This window comes from Bombus flavifrons, chromosome 9, assembly GCF_040668555.2.
Source record: "Bombus flavifrons isolate JBK064 chromosome 9, iyBomFlav1_principal, whole genome shotgun sequence".
Classification (NCBI taxonomy): Eukaryota; Metazoa; Arthropoda; class Insecta; order Hymenoptera; family Apidae; genus Bombus; species Bombus flavifrons.
Genome location: NC_138450.1, coordinates 2,537,802 through 2,560,476, shown reverse-complemented (window position 1 = coordinate 2,560,476; position 22,675 = coordinate 2,537,802). Strand labels below are relative to the sequence as shown.

Below are 22,675 nucleotides of genomic sequence, written 5' to 3'. Positions count from 1 at the left end.
TTTTTTATCCGTTTATTTATAATAAACGTGTCGTCCGTATCTGTTGTAGAAAACATACATTAATTTTTTAAATGAAGTAGACTGCGAAAAATCGTCTGACCTATCCTCGATACCGCCTACTGGGCTACGAATCCACCAGAAGCCACTACTATTCCGAGGAGGATCGTTCCTATTTTACCAAAGTGGATAGCGAACAGGCAGGCAAGAACGATACATGTAAAGAATACAAGAGACTCGCGGGACTATGGGGTCGGAATGTCGACTCGTAATATCGAAAATATATAGCCGTGCCTGTAACCACAAGTCATGTTCAATCGAATGAATCGTATGGAATAAAAATAAACCTGCCCATCGAAAACGAAAGGTCCAATACCGTTTTCTTTATCGCAGGGGGCCACCGGAACGGGAAGCAACACAGCGAAGGAAGAAGAGACGTCGAGGAACAGAGTAAAATGTAAAAGGCAAAATGAAAGGTCGAGAAGAGAAAGAAGGAAAAAGCTAAGAGAAGCCGTAGAGGGGCTCGAACAAATGTTCCTCTCCGACACATGCATCAAATTTTAAAGTTGCGTGAGAAATAAAGCCTGCTTGCTCAGCGACAAGTAACGACAGAATCACTCAATTTTGTTTTTTATTGAATTTCTGTTATCTATTAATTCTCTATAAAAGAATAATCTTTTATAGTTTTATTTTCTACTTTTTTATGTTTATATTCGAATGATTTGTATTGTATTTCTAGAATAGTAAAGACTTCCTTTTTCTTATTTTTTTTTTTCTTTTTTGAGTAAAGGTAGAAATGTGTTTGTCATTTTAACTAGTTCTCAGATCGCTGATAGTAAGTAATGGATAAAAACTTAATTAGTATGAAACTCGATCAATAATTTTAATATTCTTGCATTGTAAGGCAGTCGTCTGACAGGAAAATTGAAAAATACGTGAAATAAAATATATTATATGTGTCAACGATGTATAATCTGAAACGAAAATTAAAATATGAAAATTAAGAATAATAATTTAGTCGAAACCCTTATGAATCATTTGTAATTATGTAAGAATAAAAATATTTATTATACCATTAGAGGTAATTTATTATCTACATAAATAGAAAGTAGACCTTTTAACGTTAAGTAACAATTAATACGTAGAAATAGGAATTTTACGAAACATCAAAGTTGAAAGAAGCCCTTAAACCAAGCGAAAGAAAAGGAATTAAGGTAAATGAAAGCAGAAAATGAGAGGAACGAGCAGTGGATGATGCTGCCTTACAGTCTGACGGAATTTTTTTCTAGCAGAGCGTTCATCGCAGTGTATTCTTTGCAACGCTCTCATTATACCTTTCTTTTCGGTAATGCAGCAGAAACTGGTAAACGGCTAGGTGAGAACACTTGCTCTTACGTATACGTATGCTAGGTGAGAACAGATAGTGAAATGGACCAATGCTCTTTTTAACGCTACTTGACTCAAATGATAGGATTCAGAAAATACAATAAAACTATAGGATGTTAAATGTTACATGTATGTTGTAATTTTATGCAGAAACATTATAGTGTGTCGAATAATCATCATCTACAAATTTAATCTTTTATCAATATCATTCTCTATTCTCATAAAATAAATTATACCACGTCGTATAGAATATTCTTAATCCACCAGAAGCTTGAATATCAAAAATTATGTAATAATGTAATGAATGTCGTTGTTACAAACTTTTCATTTTATTGTAGAATAGGAAATAAAATTAAATTAAGGTGTGCGAATTGTAATAATATTATGATATTGTAGAATGAAATTATATACTTCCAAGTAACTGTAAGAATTTCCACTTTTTGCAATAAAAGATGGTAATTTAGAAACTTCTATGCCCGATTATTTATTCAGTCTACTGTGACTGAGCGATCTTTATCTTTAAACTTCTGAGCAAGTCCATATTATACATCTAATCATAAGAAATGAAACTTTTCAAGTGAACTAATTTCAATTCGGACAAGTAGAAAATAAAACTAACATAATTCGCAATGCTTACAACTCAAAGATAAAATCTAATTCTTACAAATACTACAATCAGTACTAAACAAAAATAAATAGATCGTCATTTATCCTTATAAAATATAAAAACTACTTGTATCTCAGCTAAACCTTTTCAGTTGTTAAATTAGTATCATAAATTCTAAAACGCAAGTAGGAATCGAGATGGAGAATGGAAGGCAAGCAAGACACTGCAGAATGGCTGCGTAAGAAGACAAATACAGCAGAAGAGTTGGTTGCGTTACAGCTGGTTGCATTTGTGACATCCTGGCGTCCCTGAATTTCGACTTCATATTCCCGTGTTGTTCGTGGCTGTTTCGACCTTTCGCCTTGTCTCGCCTTGGCCCCCGCCGAACTTTCTACCTTACCGCATCTTAAAATACCTGGGTGTAGCTGAGTGAAAAATTATCCAATTCCCAGAGATTCCTTACCAGAGGTGCGAAATGCATTTTCTTGAATAATGGTCAAAGAAATTTTCTATAATTCACGCATGACGTACCTTAGTATTGTTTCGCGTATATGACATCCACGAACTGCGCTATAATAACTATAACAATAAAGAACTATAAATGAACGAAATAAGAATTCAAAAATGTTTTGATATATTTCCGAGAGCAATACGATTTTCATAAATACATGATCTTTCCATTGAAAAAGAAACAAAATCTACGTGCATCCTCGTGCATAAATCTGCATAAAATTTTGAATAATTGGAATGAATTTCGTGTTCTATGCAAAAATCGCTGTATATCATTTGAAAAAAAAATGATCAGAAACTAATAAGTAAATAATATTATAGTCAATAAATCTGTTGAGTCTTTAAAATGTTAATAAGTATCGCGTCTAGTCATTAATTTCTCAGTAATTGGCACACTTATGTGAAATTCACACACTACTTTTATGAGTCGACCAAAATGTTGGAATACCTATATGAAATAAGGTATATTGAAATCATTCATGAATTTATTTATACATTTATTGAATACTTAACAAATTAACGGTTTGTACAGAAAGAATGTACTATTTGTCTTACATATTGATACCATATATGTACAAGCTTATAGCATGATGCATTTGAGATAGTTAAAATTCGGTTTGTTATGACACCGAACGATCAAATTAAATTTTTCGCAGTTTGGAAAGACTCATCCGGTGTTGTGGCGCGATTGGTTTTTCATTTAGTCGGCAATAAAAGTTTAGACAGTAACCGCACGTGTAACTGAGACTCCGATAATTAGTTCATCGGGAGGAAGACAGAGAACAGAAAATGGTAGGAACGGTGGCCAACAAATTCAATTGCTTCCTCACGGGTATACCCTTGATTATAACTGGACCACCGGGGAAAAAGAAGCTGGCAATGATATTTGCTCCCGATTTTCGACCCCCGGCACGTTCCTCCGTAAATTACGGGCAGAGTTTCGTACGCCCTTTTCACCGCTATGTTCTCGATTTTCTGCGTTGTACCTCAACGCGAGAAGAATTCTCCGAGCTGACGAAAACGGGTTATTAAACCTTATTCCCTGACTCTCTACTCTTTTACCATCTTTCTTTCTTCCCCTCTCACACACGCATACACATATGCTATTCCTCGCGTCTTTTTGCGATCGAACTTTTGCGTTTACTCGACTTTTCTGAATTATTTTAGAGCAACTTGCAGCTAAGAAAGTTTCCAGCCGTTTCCAAACTTACGTGCCACCACGAGATCATGAGAAGGACGAGGTCAAGGAACATTCCTATGTATTCTGCAAACTCAGGTTTACACACGTGTGGTCAAAAAAATTCCAAGTCCGCTTAGCTAACCCTTTGACAGTGTAATAAAGTAACGAAGAATTCAGGATTTAAAAAACAGATATTTCTTCATGGAAAAGATTTCTTGCGTTTCTGTTATTAGGTACAAAAAACACTTTCAACTTTTTATAGGATCTTTCCTAGATACAAGTCAAAGAATTTATTTATTTAAGATTTAATAACTCACTGTCTATGTGCGCGTTAGAAAATGAATTGTATACTTGGAATTTAATAATTATAAAACAAAGCATCTAAAATGTCAGATTGTATATATGAAATGCCTATTTTAATAATTCTTACTTTACTGAATTCTGGAGAAAATGTGTTTATATACGTAAAAGCTAAATAATTTAAATCGTACCTAAAAGAAACAATTAGCAGTTTTAGACGTTAAAGATATTTGTTGAAAATTAATACGATCTAATCTAATACTCTAGCCACTTCGTACTATTATTATACTTATTAATTATATCTAATAAGTAGACTTATTCCTCCAATATACATAGTGAGTTTTTTAAAATATTCCAGATACTTTGTTAATTAGTATTTGAAAGCAAACTTACTGTTTTAAGAATAACTCTTCTCACGTAACTTGAGCGCACTGTATATACATTAGAACATAGCTCAAACTTTCTCGGATCAAATTTCTTTTGTTCGCGAAAAGGGGTAATATTTATTTGGTGTTAGCTTGAATAATGTCTAGGAAAAAATGAGCAAAAATGAAGAAGTAGCCCGAGGTTCTGATAAAAGTGCGCCGCGAAATGAAGTAAATTGTTGAGGAAGAAGAAGAGAAAGGAGAAGAGGAATGACATTACACCAACCGTGAAGTAATAGAACTTTGTGTCTACATAAGAAGAAAGCGTTGCGACGAAGGGAAGAAAAAAGGAAGTGAATCTTAATATCGCTTATTTATTCATACTTATAACCCCGCTTTCGCCGCTCGAGGATTTTCATAACAGGTTTGTTCTCCTTCCCTGTAGAGTCTGCATTATCAGCGCGCACGTTTTGAGATTGTTCATGTTCCGCTTATGCAAATTTAGCAAATTGTGTCCTGTTCGTGTGGGTTAAAGTATGCCATACCAGTGAGTCATTTCGACTGCTTCATTATTATCAATATTTCTTCTTTTTCTTCCGCGTTCCACCTCATACTTGATGTAACACTCTTATTGAATAATCGTATACTATGAACAAATTACGCTGTGAAATTTGGTAATTTAGTGACATCAAAGTTGAACGTTTAAAATTTCAATGAAACAATAAGTGGAAAAGAAAAATGCAAAATTGCTAGGAAATCTGTTTTATGAAATCTTTCTTCTAAAAAGATATTTATTACCCATCAAAATAATATTCTTTGTTTAATTAATCTCAGGTGTTTCGAGATTTAACCCTTCTTTTTCAAATAAAATTCTTGGTTTTACATTCTTAATCTTATTCTTAATCGATAGTATGATAAAAATTTTCGAAGTGTAAAAAATTAACAAAATATGTATCCTTTCGGTTCGTCACTACGAAAAAAAGTTATATAAGGATAAAGATCCTCTTGATTTAGTAGAATAATGCCAATCAGTTTTAACTCGGTCGCTTCACGGAACTTAAATTTAAAAATTATCTTGCAGTAATGGGAAAGATGCATTGATATAGAAAAAGTAACCTTAGCAGTTTATAATGTGGCTTTTTAAGAACTTCATCGAGCCGCGCCGTAGCGAGAGTCAGATTAATACCGGCTTAAAATGGGCCACCTTTAACGACATCGAATAAATGAACAGAGAGATAAATGACGAGAGTATGTCGATATTATCGGACTATCCATTTTTCACTTTCTCGATATCGCACCAGTGGTACGGTAGCTGAGTGGAAATCGTGCTATTAATTATAACACGATAATGAGTAGAAATATACGACGACGGTCGATAGATTTCATGGAAAACTATTCGAGCTTTAAGAAGATGAGCAAAGAGTATCAATTGAATTAGCATGAACCTACAATAAATCTCTCTCGCCTAATGAATAGTTTACTTCAGAAAATGCAAAGCGAGAAGCTTTGGTATACCTTTCAGTTGAGTTAACACGCCTATGTGTAGGCTGTGGATATTTATGCAAAATCATGTTTTTGTAAAAACAAATAAAGGAGTAGAACCTAGGTAGAAATTTGTGTTGCCTACTAAATATCATAACAGCTGCTAGACTTTGCATACTTTATGTACTTTTGCATATTATGCGAATTGTGTGTATTTTTAAATTTCCCACAAATGCATAAAAATCTTCGGTCTGCAGACGCGCAGGAGCTTTTGAATATATTCCATCCCTTCATGGTGTATGTTCCCTTTTGACTCTCAATGTATATACATATATGTCGCGTTTAGTTAATATTGGATGCTTCCTTCTGTGACCACTTGTACTTTAGAAAAGTTTATGAAACTCCAACAAATAATACTTTCGTGATTTACTGTAGACAGTTGTATGTATATCGTAGTATTGAATGCACAATTTATTTTCGGTTGATCTAGCAACTATTAGCAGAATAGTTTGGATTGCGAGTGGGTATATGGTAAGTTCGCAGCGTGGGTGTCACAGCACGTGACACTTAGGATGCAAGAGCTGTAGAAGTTTAGAGGGGAGGATGGAGTATAGAAGGAGGGTGTGAAAGCTGGATGAGTTCCAAGGCAGGCAGGGAAATAGTTTTAGTTACGTTGTTGCTTTAAACTAACACGTAGGCACAACAAAGAAACTAATCTTTCCGCTTTTTATTTAAGACACGTTTTTGAGAAACCAATGGTTTTTATTTCCTCGTGTAATAATTTATAGTAGAAATTATGACATATATATATATATATATATATATATATATATATATATATATATTGAAAAATATTTCATTGTTTTGTTATTGAAATTTGAAATTACGTGGTTATAAATTTTGATTTCTGTGACAATTTTTCCGAATAGAATGTTACAATTCGTCCGAAAGGTTTGATAAAAATTTACTATTTCATATTTTATTTCATTGTTAATAAACTGAAATTGTAATATTTGGAATTATACTGTGTACTAATAATATATTTTCATGTGTTGTAGTGATGTATTATACTTTGAATTCAAAACCGCTTGTTTGATTACTAATTGAAAAATATGCAACTGCTCGTGTGCAGGTGTTGAGAATAAAGCATACAATTTGTAAGGCACACGGGACGTGAAATGAAAAAGAAGATAAGAGCAGTGGGTGTAAAGTCTGGATGAGCTCCAAGGTGTATGCTTGAAGAGCGTGACATATATGGACATATATCAGTGTGATCAAGCTTGACTTTTCTCATCTCTCTTGTCATCAAAAACTACGTTTAGAATTCTTATATTTATCTTTCTAAATAATTGACTTGTTTCACTTTTCTTCATTTACAATATATCTAATTTTTTTTATGTTTCATTAACAAAGCTTCGTTTCCTCTAATACTGACTTAAATCATCAAGTTTCTTAAATCATTTTTAATTACTTTATTCCAAATATTTCTTAAATTATTTCTTTGTTAATTCGATACTTTTTTTTAATCCTGTGATACTAAACTGACTAATATCAACTCCAATCCAAATTTATACAAAAATAGGTTTTACGATCTTCGCTAGGGGAAAGTCTGAATTTCATTGCTATAGAGGTTTATTGGCGTGCAATGGCTCCATTTCCTTCTCTTCTTCTATTTTCTAGGTTCTCGGTAATTTCGAAATTTTATGATTAATCATGCCATCTGACGTTTAACTTTCCACGCACCAAAAAGTAACATAAGGATTGGAAAGGGATGTGAGATGAGACGAGGGTGAAACCTGGATGAACTCCAAAGCGTGCGAACGGATAATGTTACAGGCACGGACGATCTCAGTTCGGTGAAGCTGAGAGTCCCGTCGAGAGACTGGAACATCGTCATTGTCTATTCTTCTCCCTATTTGTCACGCTTTTGCTTTTGCGGCTGATACCACGCGTAAACCAGTGTTGTTGCCATGACGACACCACGCCGAGTGCTCCTATGTACGTATACAGTGGGTCAAAAAAATGTTTGTGTAATATATTACACGAGTGTAAATATATCATTTCCAAATATTAAATAACTAAATATATAGAACTGAATTAGAAAATATCGGAAAACGAAATAGTTTTAAGAGATAAATCGAATGTTAGATATTACACAGGAAAAAATATTCCAATTCTTCTTGTTTGATAGGAAATATCATATCTCGTTCAATAGGAAATATGTAAAAAATAAAATGGAACGTATCCAAATATTCTATCAAGCAATTTGCAAAATGTAATTTTAATATGAAGTTAAAATTATATCTACGTAAGAAATTTATTGAAAGACTATTTTTCTTCCATTAGCGTTGAAAGTTTTCAATTTTCGTCAATAAGTTGACAATTTATGATACTTTAATTGATAACGTGCGAAATTTCGCTGAATTATAATTTTTGTCTATATAACGAAGATATAAACATATCTCCACGTTAGACTTCATCCAATTGTCAGCCGAAGAAACATTATTTTCTATAATATCGTTCTTTTACATTCATCTTATGTGTATTATATTTTAAGTACAGTACGAATTTATATATATATATATATATATATATATATATATATATATATATATACATATTATTTACCAAGTCGTTTAAAATTAATTTTACGTTTTAGTTAACTATGCCACTAACTATCCTATTAACTTACTCAATTAATTACTTAGTCGATTATTCTCGATTTAAAGCTCACCGTGCAGTGCGAGTAACACGTAAAAAAACTTTTCTGCCCCATTGTATGTATGTACATAGCCATGAACGGCGTTTTTTTCATCCCCTATTCTCGCACGAGCGAGGGAGTCGGCTCGGGGGAAGAAGCACTTGTGAGCTATGCGGAAGTGTAACGTCACGAGTTCGCACGAAGTGAAAAGCGTCTAGTTCTCATTCTCTTTATTACTGTCTCGGTTTTGTTCCATCGCTCGTTCTATTCTCTTTCCTCCTCTCTTGTGTTTCTTTCTATTTAATAGCCACTTTGAGCTCTCGCGCGACTCGTCGCAAAAGCTGTTACGTGATTAGTAGCGGATCAACGTTTCATATCCTGGAAATTATACGTTTGCAGAATACATCGAAGGATGGATGGCTTAAGCAATTCACTGTATATTCGATTTGATGAACGTCTATATTAGTTTTTTAAAATTATCCAGATCTTTTTTTAAATTTAAAGCGGGAAAGAATGCGTGTAACGTGGGAATAAAATTAAAAGAGAATATTAGTGTTGAGATGCTTCTTACACATAGAGTGTTGAGGATATTAATTCTCAGCGTAAATTGACAAGTTGTGCATTATAAATTTCTTCTTTGCAATTTGGTAATTTTCTATTAAATATTACAGTCACAAAACTTGCAAAATTTAAAACTATCTTATAAAATACTATTTTTTATTATTACTAAACTTGTTACTATTATCTCAAGGTATTTAATTTGCAAAAATTACATCATTAATACTCCTATCGTACGAGAAAATTCACACAATTCATATGAAAATATAAGTCACGAGATCGTAACAAACGGTAACAAACGTACGTAGTTATGCCACAATTTAGTTTTAGTAGAAGCGAAACGAGTCATTAAAAGCCAGAAGATCGCTAGATAAGTGAGTTATTATATCTGTAACGTTGATGGATATCTTTATTACCAGAGGAAAATGTCTTGAAACGGTGCACATTGCGTTTATCTAATATTAATTGAAACCAATGACGTGCAAACAAAGATCGCTGGCTGTACGATCTACGCCCGCGTCACCCTAATTAGTTCTCCAACCGTACAATTACGTAAAGATTCGAGTAACTTATCTCACTTTTCAGTTTGTTCTATCCTTTTCCCCTCGTAGTCACGCGAGGAGATGAAAAATTGCGCGGAATGCAGATATGTCCCTACGGTTGCAAACGATATCACACGCGATCGCGATACGACGATTGTCACCCGGATGTCCCACGCATGCAAAACAGTCGCAATTAAGCCGGCACGATTTGCATACGTGTATTGTTATGCCGACCAAGGGACGGACAATGGGAAAAGAGAAACGTAGAAGAAGGAGAATAGAGAAATTACGGTACGCCAGAGATAAAATGTCACTCGATGTGCAGACATTAATTACGAATTCATGATAATTGGACGCTGTTCTTTCCACGCTACGCGAGAAAAAGTAATACCTGCTATCTGTTGTATAAAATGATATAACAGATTTGTTGTTTAATTTAGTTAATCATACTATTATCATATTTTAAAACAGGCTAGTGATATAATTTTAATAATTGAAAACGAAATTGTAGTCTTATATGTCACAATTAAATTGCTTGTCCCTGTTTATTGGGAATATTGTTCGTGATTTATTTAGAAAATCAAAGGGCGAGTAAAAATACTTTTGTTCTTAAATAACTCAATGAAAAAAAAGGAATCAGTTTTATTTGCAATAGGAGACGGATATTTGCGACAATGAATCAAATCGCTTCATCCTATTTATTGTGAATATCATTCGCGATTTATATTTAGGAAATTGAGGTTCAATAAGAATAGTTTTATTCGTTCATTTGCGCGTAGAAAATCGGAGACTAAATAAAAGTATCTTTGTCGTTTTTTAAACCAACAAGAAGAAGAGTGAATTTTACTTGCAAGGAACGTATTTAATGATTGCTCAACGTAAACACGATCTACCCGCATTTAAAAAATCAAATACTAAGGAAAAATATTCTTGTTCTCTTATAAATGAACAAAACGAAAAATGAATTTTATCAGTGGAAGGAATACTACATTTATAATAATCGTGAATTTCATAGACATTTTATTGCAATATTCTGGTAACAGCAGTCTAGACAGAACTCTATTTGGTGTTTCTATAAGGCGTAAAAATATGTCATAGCTCGTTTCTTTACCATAGAAGAAGTTCTCTCAAATCTCACGAGGGTCGCAGCGAAGAACCAGTATTACTTGCAAAGTAAAATTTACTAGAACATCGAAAAGTTCCAAGTTTTCTCATTTGTGGTGCTTTGTTTTATGATTCTTACGTGAGAGGCGACCGACACGAGCTGTAAAGTGGCAAAGAATGATGTTAAAAGCATATACTCGTATCTTTTTATTACCACCATCTTCGATTGATGTACCCCTAAGAAAGTTAAGCTGAGACCGCTTTATCGTCTCCATCGTGTTATGGATTGTGTCTTTTCTTCAATATAGCAGACTTAATTTTTTACTTGCTTCAGAGTACTTACGCTATAAAATATCGCAGCTATGCATTTATGATTCGAATTACCATTAATAATTCTATACGATACTCAAAATCTTCTATGATCCTGCGTATTTCATATGCATCAAGGGAATAAATAAAGTTTCTAATTACAAGAAATATTCCGAACAAGTACAGTTTGGTTTTTTATTTATGGCTTTGTCAAATAACAAACAACAAAAAGAAATTGGACAACTTCTTTCTTAATTTAATTATTCTACATTTAGACTAAATTAAATATTTTAAACTATTATGTAATTTAACGTAAAACATGACTGCAATTTTATTGTAATATCGTGTATCATTGTAACATCTGATTATAATAGATAGATAGTTGAGAATGCATTGACTAATATTTATCATTCTTACTTGTTTGAAAAGAAACACGTGACCAATTGATTCATTCTCAATTAATAACAACGTAAAAATGCTGAATTTGTTACAAACAGTATCACAAATGGGACATTTAGAAAGTTTGAAATGTAACCCAGAACATTTACGATATCGATTTATAATTTTAAGTTCTAAAATACAACATAATGGATTTTTTTTGTTTCCGTGCTTGATAAAATATAAAATAATTCCTTCTATTCATATAAAGCGTTCATTGACGCTTCACGAATAATATTATATACACTATTCGGTATTTGATAGTGCAATTTTATATTCGACAAATTATAAATATATAATCAGCTAAGCGATTAATGCATTTGTTCTCGATATGGCTTATACTATTAGTGGCAATTAATTAAAACAAAAATTTTACCGGCACTCGAAACAAAATTCGGCTGTAAGAGGATTAATAAGATTATACGACTGAACAATATTACGTAACAGTATTACATCGTATTTTCTGGAAAGTAATTACAATGAGAATAAAAATGAATGGTTTGCTACAGCGTCACCAACGATAACAGAACTGTGAATCGCACTCGGTAAATCGCGTTACCGTGGCTGCTCCATAATGGTATGCAAGTCGATTTTTCTTTTTTCTAGTGGAATTCCACTTGATTGCAACCGGTGATTCAATTGCGCGTTGAGAAATACAAGCAGAACGTGCCGTCGCGTTAAAAGTATACAAACTCAAGTGCTTGGAATTACCATCTCAAATTATATCAATATTATTACCCTTACAATAGCAAAGAACTGAATGGAAGCGAAAGATGCTTAACTTTGAAAGATAAGAGACTATGCAGAAAACGAGGAATTCCAAGACGAAGGTGTTACAACTTATAAATCTTCATTTTATCGCGAGCAGATTACGAACGTTTATTTACGAATGAATTCCTGAAAAATTGAGATATGTAAAAACGCGTTTCTATTGCAGATATAGTATTCGTTATAATTAGTAGGTGACATAAATCTGTATTTCATTTCTTTAGCTGTATTCAGATCCGTAATCTAGCGTAGAAATTATAAATTAGTGATTTTACGGAGAGAAGACGGAGAAGTTTTATCGAAACTATTCGTCTCTTTTTGAAGTTTTATTTCGTAAATAAGAGATCCTGCTTTCGCGAGGGGCATTGCTTGTCGAAAAAAGAAGTTCTCTTGGTACATTGGAAGTTTTGTCACAATTTATTACTAAACGTCAAGTTCAATTTTCTGTATGACCATCTTTCTGATTGATGAAAAATTCGTACAGCAGACTCGAGGATGGTTAGTATCTTTCCAAGTGCGTGATCAAATTTTCACAGAAGAGTTTTATTTCTTAGAAATTCATAAACTTATCTTCCTGAAAATTGTAAATGAAAAATTTGTATAAGATTGGAAGAGGTGTTCTGAATCTGGAGATATTATAGAGAAAAATGAAAAACTTGCTAGATGATCGATATTATGATATACGCAATATAATTCATGGCTACAGATAATAGGAGAAATGTGAAACATTATGCTATTATAAAACAAATAAACGATTATATTATTATTAAAATAAATAATCACATGAAGTTGTCACACATTTTCTTAAATATTTGTATATTAAATATTTTCGTATTGTATACTAAAATATTGTATAACGATGTTTATGTTTGCTTTTCTTATCGTTACAGAACAAGGACAAACTACGAGCAAGAAGAAAACAACATTTTCGCGACTACTTCGAGGACTAAAGACGCACAGGAAGGAGAAACAAGCACAAGCTCAAGGTTCCCCGAGGCATGGACGCGCAAGAATAGGAGTACCACAAAGAGTAAGTGTGTATCTATGTAGAGAACCATAATCCCACTTCACGGCTAGGGATGCACAGGAGCAGCTATTTACTACTGTCGATTCAGATTTCCTGCGTATTCTTCACCTAACTACAATTTCACCCTTTGTTCGCAATTTAAACTTCGTTACCTTGCTGTATACGCCAGATTTGTAATTTCACTGAAAATGTTTAACAAATAATAGGGTTCAGAAAAATATTCATGCCTTTCTAGCTGAATAATTAATTTTTAAATTACTTTAAGTATTAACAAATTTTGTTTCATCTGAGAGAAATATATTATTCTTTTTCTTAACTGAAATGATATAAATGCATATATATAAGCGAGAATATTTTTTGTTTTCATGTAAATTATAATTGATTGGACTTAAGTATAATTGATATGTATGTTTATGAATGTATCTTCTTAATCCTACTCTATTTTACTCTTTAAGTTTTCTTATAAAAAAATTATTATATTTCTATATTTCCAGTGCTCTCTATTATATACTTGTTACTATTTCTGCGCATAATAAAATTTGCATAGTAAAATGAATCGATCATTGATAGAATCATCTAAGAATGTCTTACATAATCATAGAAGATTAATAATAATGATATAGTATTAAGAATCATGATCACGTGAATACTTCTTCCCATTTATTCTTTTCTATGATTAAATATATTAAATATCAGTAAAATATTTTTAAAAGCAATGAAGTTTCATAAGAAATGTAATACACTTGAAAATAAATGAATATCAACTAAGAAAGCTTACTTAACAGGTAATTCCGATCATTTTTTAACAATAAAATTATATTATACTTTAAATAAAGTTTTTATCAGATAATTACTTTATTAAAAATTGAAAACAACTATTAAAATATCACTTAAATATTTCATTGGTGTATACGAATCGTATTACATATTTAAAAAAAAATTTTCTTTTTTGATGCTCACCACCGAATTTTGATCGTCAGTTTCGTTTGCGATAACTGAAGCATGAAGTACGTAAAATTTCCTCGCGAAAATTTTGTTTTTTATTTTCATTTTCTTTTTTTTCTTTTGTTAAACTAGTATTTGTAATTCTACGTACGAAGCCGTGGCAGAGAAACACGGAGCACGACCTGTCGACTCTTTTTTAATTTTATTTCACGGGTAACTTATATTTGCGCAGCCGTAAAATCGAATTCATATATCTATCCTAACTGCAATGCGTCGGAACCTCCTCACTGAAACTGAAATGTTACCTCTCGACTATTTAAAATCATTTTACCAATTTATCTTTGTCTGAAGAATATTGCTTATTATTACTTACTATATAGATATGTGTGTGTGTTGGTGTCACTGATTATTCTCATCGTGGTCACTAATAACCTTGGAAAGTGTATGTGATTTTAAATTTGTCATAAAAAAAAAAAGAGAAAAACGCTTGTATATACTAGATTCGATGTTTTACTTTACACAACAGGGACCACAACTCGCATGTTTTGAAAAACAGAATACCTACACCGACACGAATATCATATGAAGCTTCTGGCACAGGAATATCGACAACTGATATCAATACACTGAAACACGATATATGACGATATTCTCGGCATTGCACGTCAAGCTAATGACATTTAGTTGTATTTGTTTTTTTTTTTTTTGTTTGGGACACGGTTATTGATGCTGAGATAACCGTAAATTGATCAAGTTAACAGATAATCGCTAGATCGGATGTCAGGTAGTTGACGTGGAAGAGCTTCGTATAGTTGAAAGGACTTGTGTGTTCATGTTAATGCCATGATACGAGGATAAATATAGCGTGTAACACTGTAAAGCTGTAATTATGATATTCTGATCTTGGTTTCTAATTTATACCCTTTGAAAAGTTAAAACAGAAACTTTCAACTCTTATTATCCAATCAATGAGAACCTTCGTAATATTGTAGATTCTAGGATATAGTTTCTGCTATCGGTGTTTGATAAATGTATAGAAACAAGGACAAAGCGTGTCAACTTATGTCAATGGTACTTAAATGACAATGTCCATAATTTATATGACTTATCATTTCATAAAGTTGTCAATATATCTACTGATAATAACTGCTTTATACCAAACTATATTACTATACAACCTGTGGATCGTATTACATATTAAATTATATAATATCCTTCCACAAACAAACAAAAATATTAAAAGTATATGAAAATATCAAAATTCTTGTAATCTTTTATTCACAAAGCAGAGAGATTAATTCTTTACGACTTATAAGTAAATATTTGGTCTAATGTTGTAATAGATTAGAAGATAAGAAATTTAGTGGATATATGGGTTGATTGTACTATATATTTTGGAAAGAATTTGAAAGACTTTATTTTAAAGAATACTATATTTTGTACACGGAAAGCGTTAAACGTTTTATTGCGGCAACCAGTAATTTTCATCGTCATCCCTTTCATTAATCAAACGTCGGAAAATTACTGTGCAAGTAATTTTGCTCCCGTGCTGAAACTTGTAATTTTTTGATTCACTTTCAGAACCGATTGCCTCTACAATTAAAGCCTACGCCTGCGCGATGTAGTTATTCTCTTTCTGTCGTATCCTTTCCGTTCTCTACTTTGACCAATTTTCAGTTATTTACTTCTGTTCTCTTCTAGATTCTACGATTATTTTCTTCCATATTATTAAAATCAGTACAAATGCTGAATATTCTATTAAGATAAGGATTCAAAGAAGATTAGTTCAAAATTATTTCAAGAGCAGAATGAAATTCCTGTAAAATTTAATATTCCTATAAATTGTTATATTATTTTGTGATTGTTTAAAGTACACGTGGTTTAGTAGTTTTGTTATGTATGATAATTTCATTCATCAAATTCTCTTCGTTTACAAAATGTGATTAAAAGCCGATGTCAACGTCAGACGAGAGAATTATGCACTAGCACATGGGAGAACCGAATATTCGTTCCTTCCGGTTCATTGATAAAGAGATCGGTGCCCATCAACGGAGTGAGCCAGCTCCGAAGCCTCAGAGAATTAAAAATTTCCAAGATTTCCCATGTGCCGTCGATTTACTAAATTCTTCGACGCTGACAATTTAGACTCTTGAGAATACAATTCATCAATACTACGCTGACATTTAGTTTTATATAATACCTTTTAAATTATGCTTCTTCAAAAGATTATATAAAATCTTTTCTTTTTCTAAGTATAAGTTGGTTTAAATGAAGCATTAAATATACTCACGTAATTCTTTTATGATTCTAACATTTTATTACGAAAGTTTTATTAGGGAGGTAATAAAATTAACATAGTTAAAATAGTAAATGAAGTTCCAATCATAATCTTTTTTCATAAATAGATAACCGAACATAAAAAATTACAATAGAATAATGTATGCTTGAAACTGCATGATATTGTATTACATATGAAATTCCATGCGCGCTCTTCGCCAGAATCGCAAACTGGGTCAAAGAACTGGGAAAATGGGAATCGTATTACTCAAACGGCTATAAAACTTGTCTATTTTGTTCTTTATACTTTATTCGAGCGTTACTAGCATTGTTTCCATTTCTCTCTAAACGGTTGAATTTGAATTTAATAGTGCACTCTTATACAATACTAGTAGATTTTACTGCATGTTCTTAATAGTTTACCTTCAACTATGTACGTACAAATAGAGAATTTTCATTAAAAGCTTTGAAATATTTTTTCCAGCAATAAAGTTAACACTACTTTAGGAAACAATTTTGGAAATTAATTCCTATGTGGATATGATTAATTGGAATTGAGGAAACGTATTCTATATTTAAATTTTGACTCGCTATAATTAGTTATTATATGTGTATTACTATAGTTAGACAATAATGCCAACCAAATAGCTGCCGTGTTTTTTCTAACACACTGTCATTCCTTTTTCAAAATACCCCATGACACTAGGATTAAGGAGAATTACTATTGGATCTTTCAAATAATGTGCAGAATTTTCGTTTAAAATGTTGTTAAATTGTTAATCTGTTGAAGGACTATTGGTATACACCTTAGTTCTCATTACTAACACTAAAGAAAATAATCCAATGGCATGGAATTATTTTATTAAAGTCAGAATTCACTGACAAAAATATCTCACGAAATAACAATCTTGTGTTTTCACGCGAGTAAATTAATATCTTAAATTACAAAGAACAAGGTTCTCCCAGCTGATATGATGTGAAACCAAATATTAACCAAGTTTCAAATAATTCCAAATTTCAAAGAATCTTAGACTCTTCAAAACTCTAAATTTAGTTCTAATAAATTCTAATAACTAACTAGCTTTAAAACTGTATGCTTTTGCTGAAGAGTTTGTGGGACATTTTTTTGTCAATATCTCTCTGTAAGTAGGCTCCTATTATCCAGGAAGGAAAGTACGACAGGTACATCGTGTGGTTCACATACAAAGATCGCTCGCACACCTCCTAGCGAGCACTCAAAGACATTCCTCTCGCTTTGACCTTGGTACAAAGTATCACGAACCATGATAGTACTTGGAATGAAATTTCCTCGAGAGCCCTCGATAAAGCACTTGTACGCGAACAGAGGCTCGTTTTGGACTCTCAGCTCCAAAACCACTGACCATCGTACGATCAGCAGACTACTCTACACTAGGCCACAAATTCCACGACTTAGCACAGTGAAGAACTTGTCTATGATGATTATGCATTACCGCAAAGATTGAATCATGCTCGGATGATAAAAGGAATCACGATATAAGCCGCGGTGGGGATGTGGTTTCTATCAGATGGCCAAAGGAGACGGCGCATTAGAGTTGATCATACCATTTCTCCATCGTAGAAGCACTTTATCGTTTAATTCATCTACTATCTACTTCCTTTTGAATTTATTTTACATTTTTGTTTATCTTTACATTACTTTTGTATTTTACCGAGTATAGTTTGGACGTAGTTATATTTGAGCGTTTATTATTTTGCATTTTTATTAATTTGCCATAAAATAGATTGAAAGACAGAGGAAGATTATAAATCTAATTATATAGGATTAATGTTGATTAAACGTGATTGCCTCTAATTTAACAAAAAATTTCATTAAACGAATAATGAGCTATAATTCCCTTTTTGATCTTATATTGTATATAGCATATTGAATTTTCAGTTAGTCGTACGTGTATGTGTTCGTCATTATTAAAGCAGTTCAATCTTAATTTTAAGATCCAGACATCGTGCAACTATCATAAATTGATCATCAAAATCAATTGAATGAAATTGGAGATACATTGAATAAAATTGAATGAAAAGTTAATAGAAGAAAGAAAATAAAACATTATCACGTATTATATTATAATCTTGCATTAATTTTACAAGAGTATATTTTACAATTTTTTAAATTAAAAATATTTCTATAGTATAGAGTGCAGAATATTATAACGTATTTGTTACATAAAACTCATTCGAAACGTTTTTTTAGTATTTTAAAAATTACTTTCGTATCATAGAGCACTTCTTATCTACTAAAGCAAAACCTCGTCTTAAGCATTCTAATAAATAAATAAATGTATATATCTTATATATATTAAATGTAGCTTTCAGCTTGTTTTATACATTTATACAGTCTGCATTATTATCATAAATAGCATATAGACAGGATAACCACAACCCGTGTATGAATTCGCTATCGTAACCACAGTCCACGCTACGTCTCGCTGGCTGGCAGGATGTCCTGGTAGCTGTAATGGAAGGCAACCGACGAGTTCTCGGAGGATACGTGCAGAACCGTGATTCTGACCCCAGAGCAGAATATCGTGGACTGTCAACAGTAATACGCCTGTCTCTTGTCCACGCCACTGACCACACATTGCCATTCGTCTTGTTTTGGCCTGACTGCTGCCAGTAACTCAATGACGCATATGCAAATCCAATGATAAAATGTACATTTACTTTCATAGACATTGTAAATACGTCTATCCATTGCGGAAGATTCTCTTAACATTACTACACAGCCCCGCGTAACAAAGAACGTTAATTTGATAGTAAAAAATAAAATAATTTTATAAATTCTGGTCTGGTTTTAAAAAAAGGCTAAAATCTTATGGAACTTAATATTCATAAAATTGTTTTCCTCTAAAATCTAAATGAAAATAAAGTTACTATGTTTCGACTTCTTCTTGGAAATCACTTTAATCGCATTAATTCTTATGCTTCTTTTTAACAGCCCATCCATAAAAAGGGAAATTGCAAGATTAGCCTGATGATAACAGAGGCTCTTTTAATATTTTATAGAATAATTTCAGTTGCAATTGTAAATTGTAACCGCAATAATGGTTTCTATAAATTTTTAACGCGTAACCCAAGCCGATATGGCATGGTTTTCATAAAACTTGAAACACAGGTTTACCATCGAGAAGAGTGCTTAATATTTTACGTCTGTGTAAAGCACTTCTGAAAGCCAGTAATATAGGGGCATTGCGAATTCGTAAAATTCTACGCAACCGTGAATTCCCCTTTGAATACTTCTAAATTTATAAGGTATTGTTGAAGTCGCAATCTGCTGTGCGAAGAATAACTTTTGTGGCGATTTTTGCTTGTTCAACGACGGTACGAAATCTATAGGCGTAAGAAGTAAAAACAAAATCGTAGAAACTGATTAATATTTTGCAATTATGCAACATTTTATTTCATTTATATTAACTCGAAAATAATTGAAATATATTATTGTAAAAATATCGATTATTATTCAGTAATATTATTCAGTAAATAAAATTAGTTTTAGCAACATGACGGTCTTATAACATCATAGCTACACTAGCGTCATGTTAATATCAACCTGGTAACCAGAGTTTTCTATAAATAGAAAATTAAGTATTAATATGGATAAATTAATTTCAATTGTTACAAATGTTATATAGTTTATTTTTAATGAAATGAAATGACACGTAGAGGTTTTCTAAAAGAAGAAGATATTATGTCCAAAGGAATTAATTCGTGGTTAACAGGTGAACTATCAGTGGACGATGTATATCCAGTTACCTATTTATGTGTTTGTTTACATACTTATTACTTTCACAATTTTACTTTTCGAATACTCAAAGTTATCGACTTTTACGACAAGTATGACATAGATTATATTTTTAATACTTTATTCTTAAGGAAATGAATCAAGTAAATCCTTTAAGAATTGAGGTAAACGCGGAATTTACAGTTGTTAAAAATACAAGCATATTATTATGTACAGTTTGTTAAAATGTACACATGTAGGTAGCACCCTTGTGCGCACTAGCTTACCTCCAACATGAAATTAACTTTGAAAACGACGGAGCAACTTCACCAGGGGACGCACTGTGTGGACGGAGAAGTTTTAGAAGTGGAAATTATTTCAAACTTTCGATGTCTACATTTCGCGGAGAAACATTTAAACGAAATTTAAACCATATGATTAAAGAGAAACCTCATTTTCTGATCATTAATATATATATATATATATATATATATATATATATATATATATATATATTTCGAAATTGTAGAAAAATTATTTATAAATGCATTATTTACTTCATTCTAAAATGAAATATATTTTTACTATGATAATTTCAGTGTGTCATGTCATGTCAGATAAAATAAATGTTTTTTAAAACATGCTTTTATCGAGGAATATCTGTTTAAAGCTTGTATTAAAAAGAATAATAAAAAGATTTACATAAAAGATTGTACAAACGAAAAAATTTATGGAAGAGTGTACTTAAATATAAATAAAATGCACTAGATCGCTTTATATGCTAATACTAAAGTTCGTAAGGGAGTAAAATACACTCAGTTGTTGACCTGTTACCCAAGCCATTGCATTAGAAGAATCGTTTCCGTATTCGATATCCCCGTTCAAAATACAGAGAGGGATAACTTGAATAGCGAAGGAAGTGTATCTTTGATTTTCGTAATGTCAATTATGCTGTATTATTTAAAATCCAACTAAAATGTTATTAGATTGTGTAGTATACATTCGTGTAACTGACCAAAAAATAATTGAACTTTTGCGTTTCCATAATTTTGGTTATTGTTAGTGTTTTAATTACTTCTTTTTCAACTTTATATCAGAATTCCTGTCTAAATTCTTGGAAGTATTAGTGCGTAATTAGGAAAATTATTGAAAAGTATTACAGGCTAGTTAATAAAATATTATACCGCTTTATAAGTTTTAAAGAAATACTGAAGTCACATATAATAAACAACATTTGTAAAATGTACGAGGGAAACATTGTTAATAAAATAAGCATATTATGACAATAATGTCACCAGATAAATCAGAGATCTCCGCTTTTTCCCCAGTTTGTTAGAAATTTTTATACTAGAGAAGAGATTTACATAAAACAGAAAAAGAGAAGGCATCACAAAGAATAAAAATATTTGCCAATGGGAAAGAAGACTATAGCTTGAAAATGATGGGGATATTTTTTAATCGATATATTTAATTCGACTCAACTGTTACTTCTCATGATGATTTCATTGATTGTTAATTGTGAACCGTAGTAGCAAATCGATGAATTCGGCTTGAATCGAAGATTGCTATCATGTACATTTCATTAGTTCGTAGAACATCGTTTAACTTAGGGCAAGAGAATTTGGAATGACTATGAAGCCAGGAGGGAGCGCCGAGTTCCAAACGATAGTTTGTTGAAATAACAAAACTTGGATTGATACTCGAACAGTGCTTAGACCGTCTTAAGGACCTGTTGTCGATCCCCATTGAATCGCCGCTAAATATTCCATGTGCTAAATTCCAGTTCAAGACTGTTGTAGTCCGGTGTGAAACAATCGTTAACTGAGATTGATGATTAAATTTTAGCTTATTTCTATCCTTGCATCAAATGCAGTTTATTTGCATAGACAACGTTTCGTAAACATTTAAAAAGTCTAGTAGCGTTTAATTAGTGTTCTGATCAATTTAAAATCAAATCAAATTGTAAAAGCTATAAATAATTTGTCATTTCATGAAATAAAATATAGTCATACGTAGTCGTACATTTAATGACATTTTGCAGTTTCATAGAATAAATTCAGTCATAAAATTTGTTACTAACTTTAGTAAGTATAACAACTTTGTTAGGAGCTTCATATACTTAAGTTTTATTAATTCTTACTTTACTGCCAATCTTAAATGTTTCTACTTAAACGTTTTTCGAGGACAATGGAATTAAATTCTGAATAAATAAATAAATAAATAAATAAATAAATATTCTTACAAAAAAATAGATTCGAAATGTAGGTATTTTATGTAACATGATACTAGCACCATTCGATTGCTTGAGTGAAAATTTACACTTTTACTGATATATAAATTTGCACAGATTATGTGAATGAGAATGAAGACTGAGAAGTCAGAGGATGAAATTCAATGATTTCTATTGTTCATTGATATCATT

The 22,675-nt window shown here is 31.8% G+C and overlaps 1 protein-coding gene across 2 annotated transcripts in view; it reads left to right on the top strand.

Moving 5' to 3' along the window:
* LOC138183021 (SAM and SH3 domain-containing protein 1) overlaps window positions 1–22,675 on the top strand; it is a 373,195-nt gene that overhangs the window by 312,518 nt on the left and 38,002 nt on the right. For both annotated transcript variants that reach the window (XM_069119538.1, XM_069119537.1), the window contains exon 5: window positions 13,138–13,277. In XM_069119538.1, the coding sequence (XP_068975639.1) occupies window positions 13,138–13,277 (140 nt within the window). The remainder of the gene's footprint in view (window positions 1–13,137; window positions 13,278–22,675) is intronic.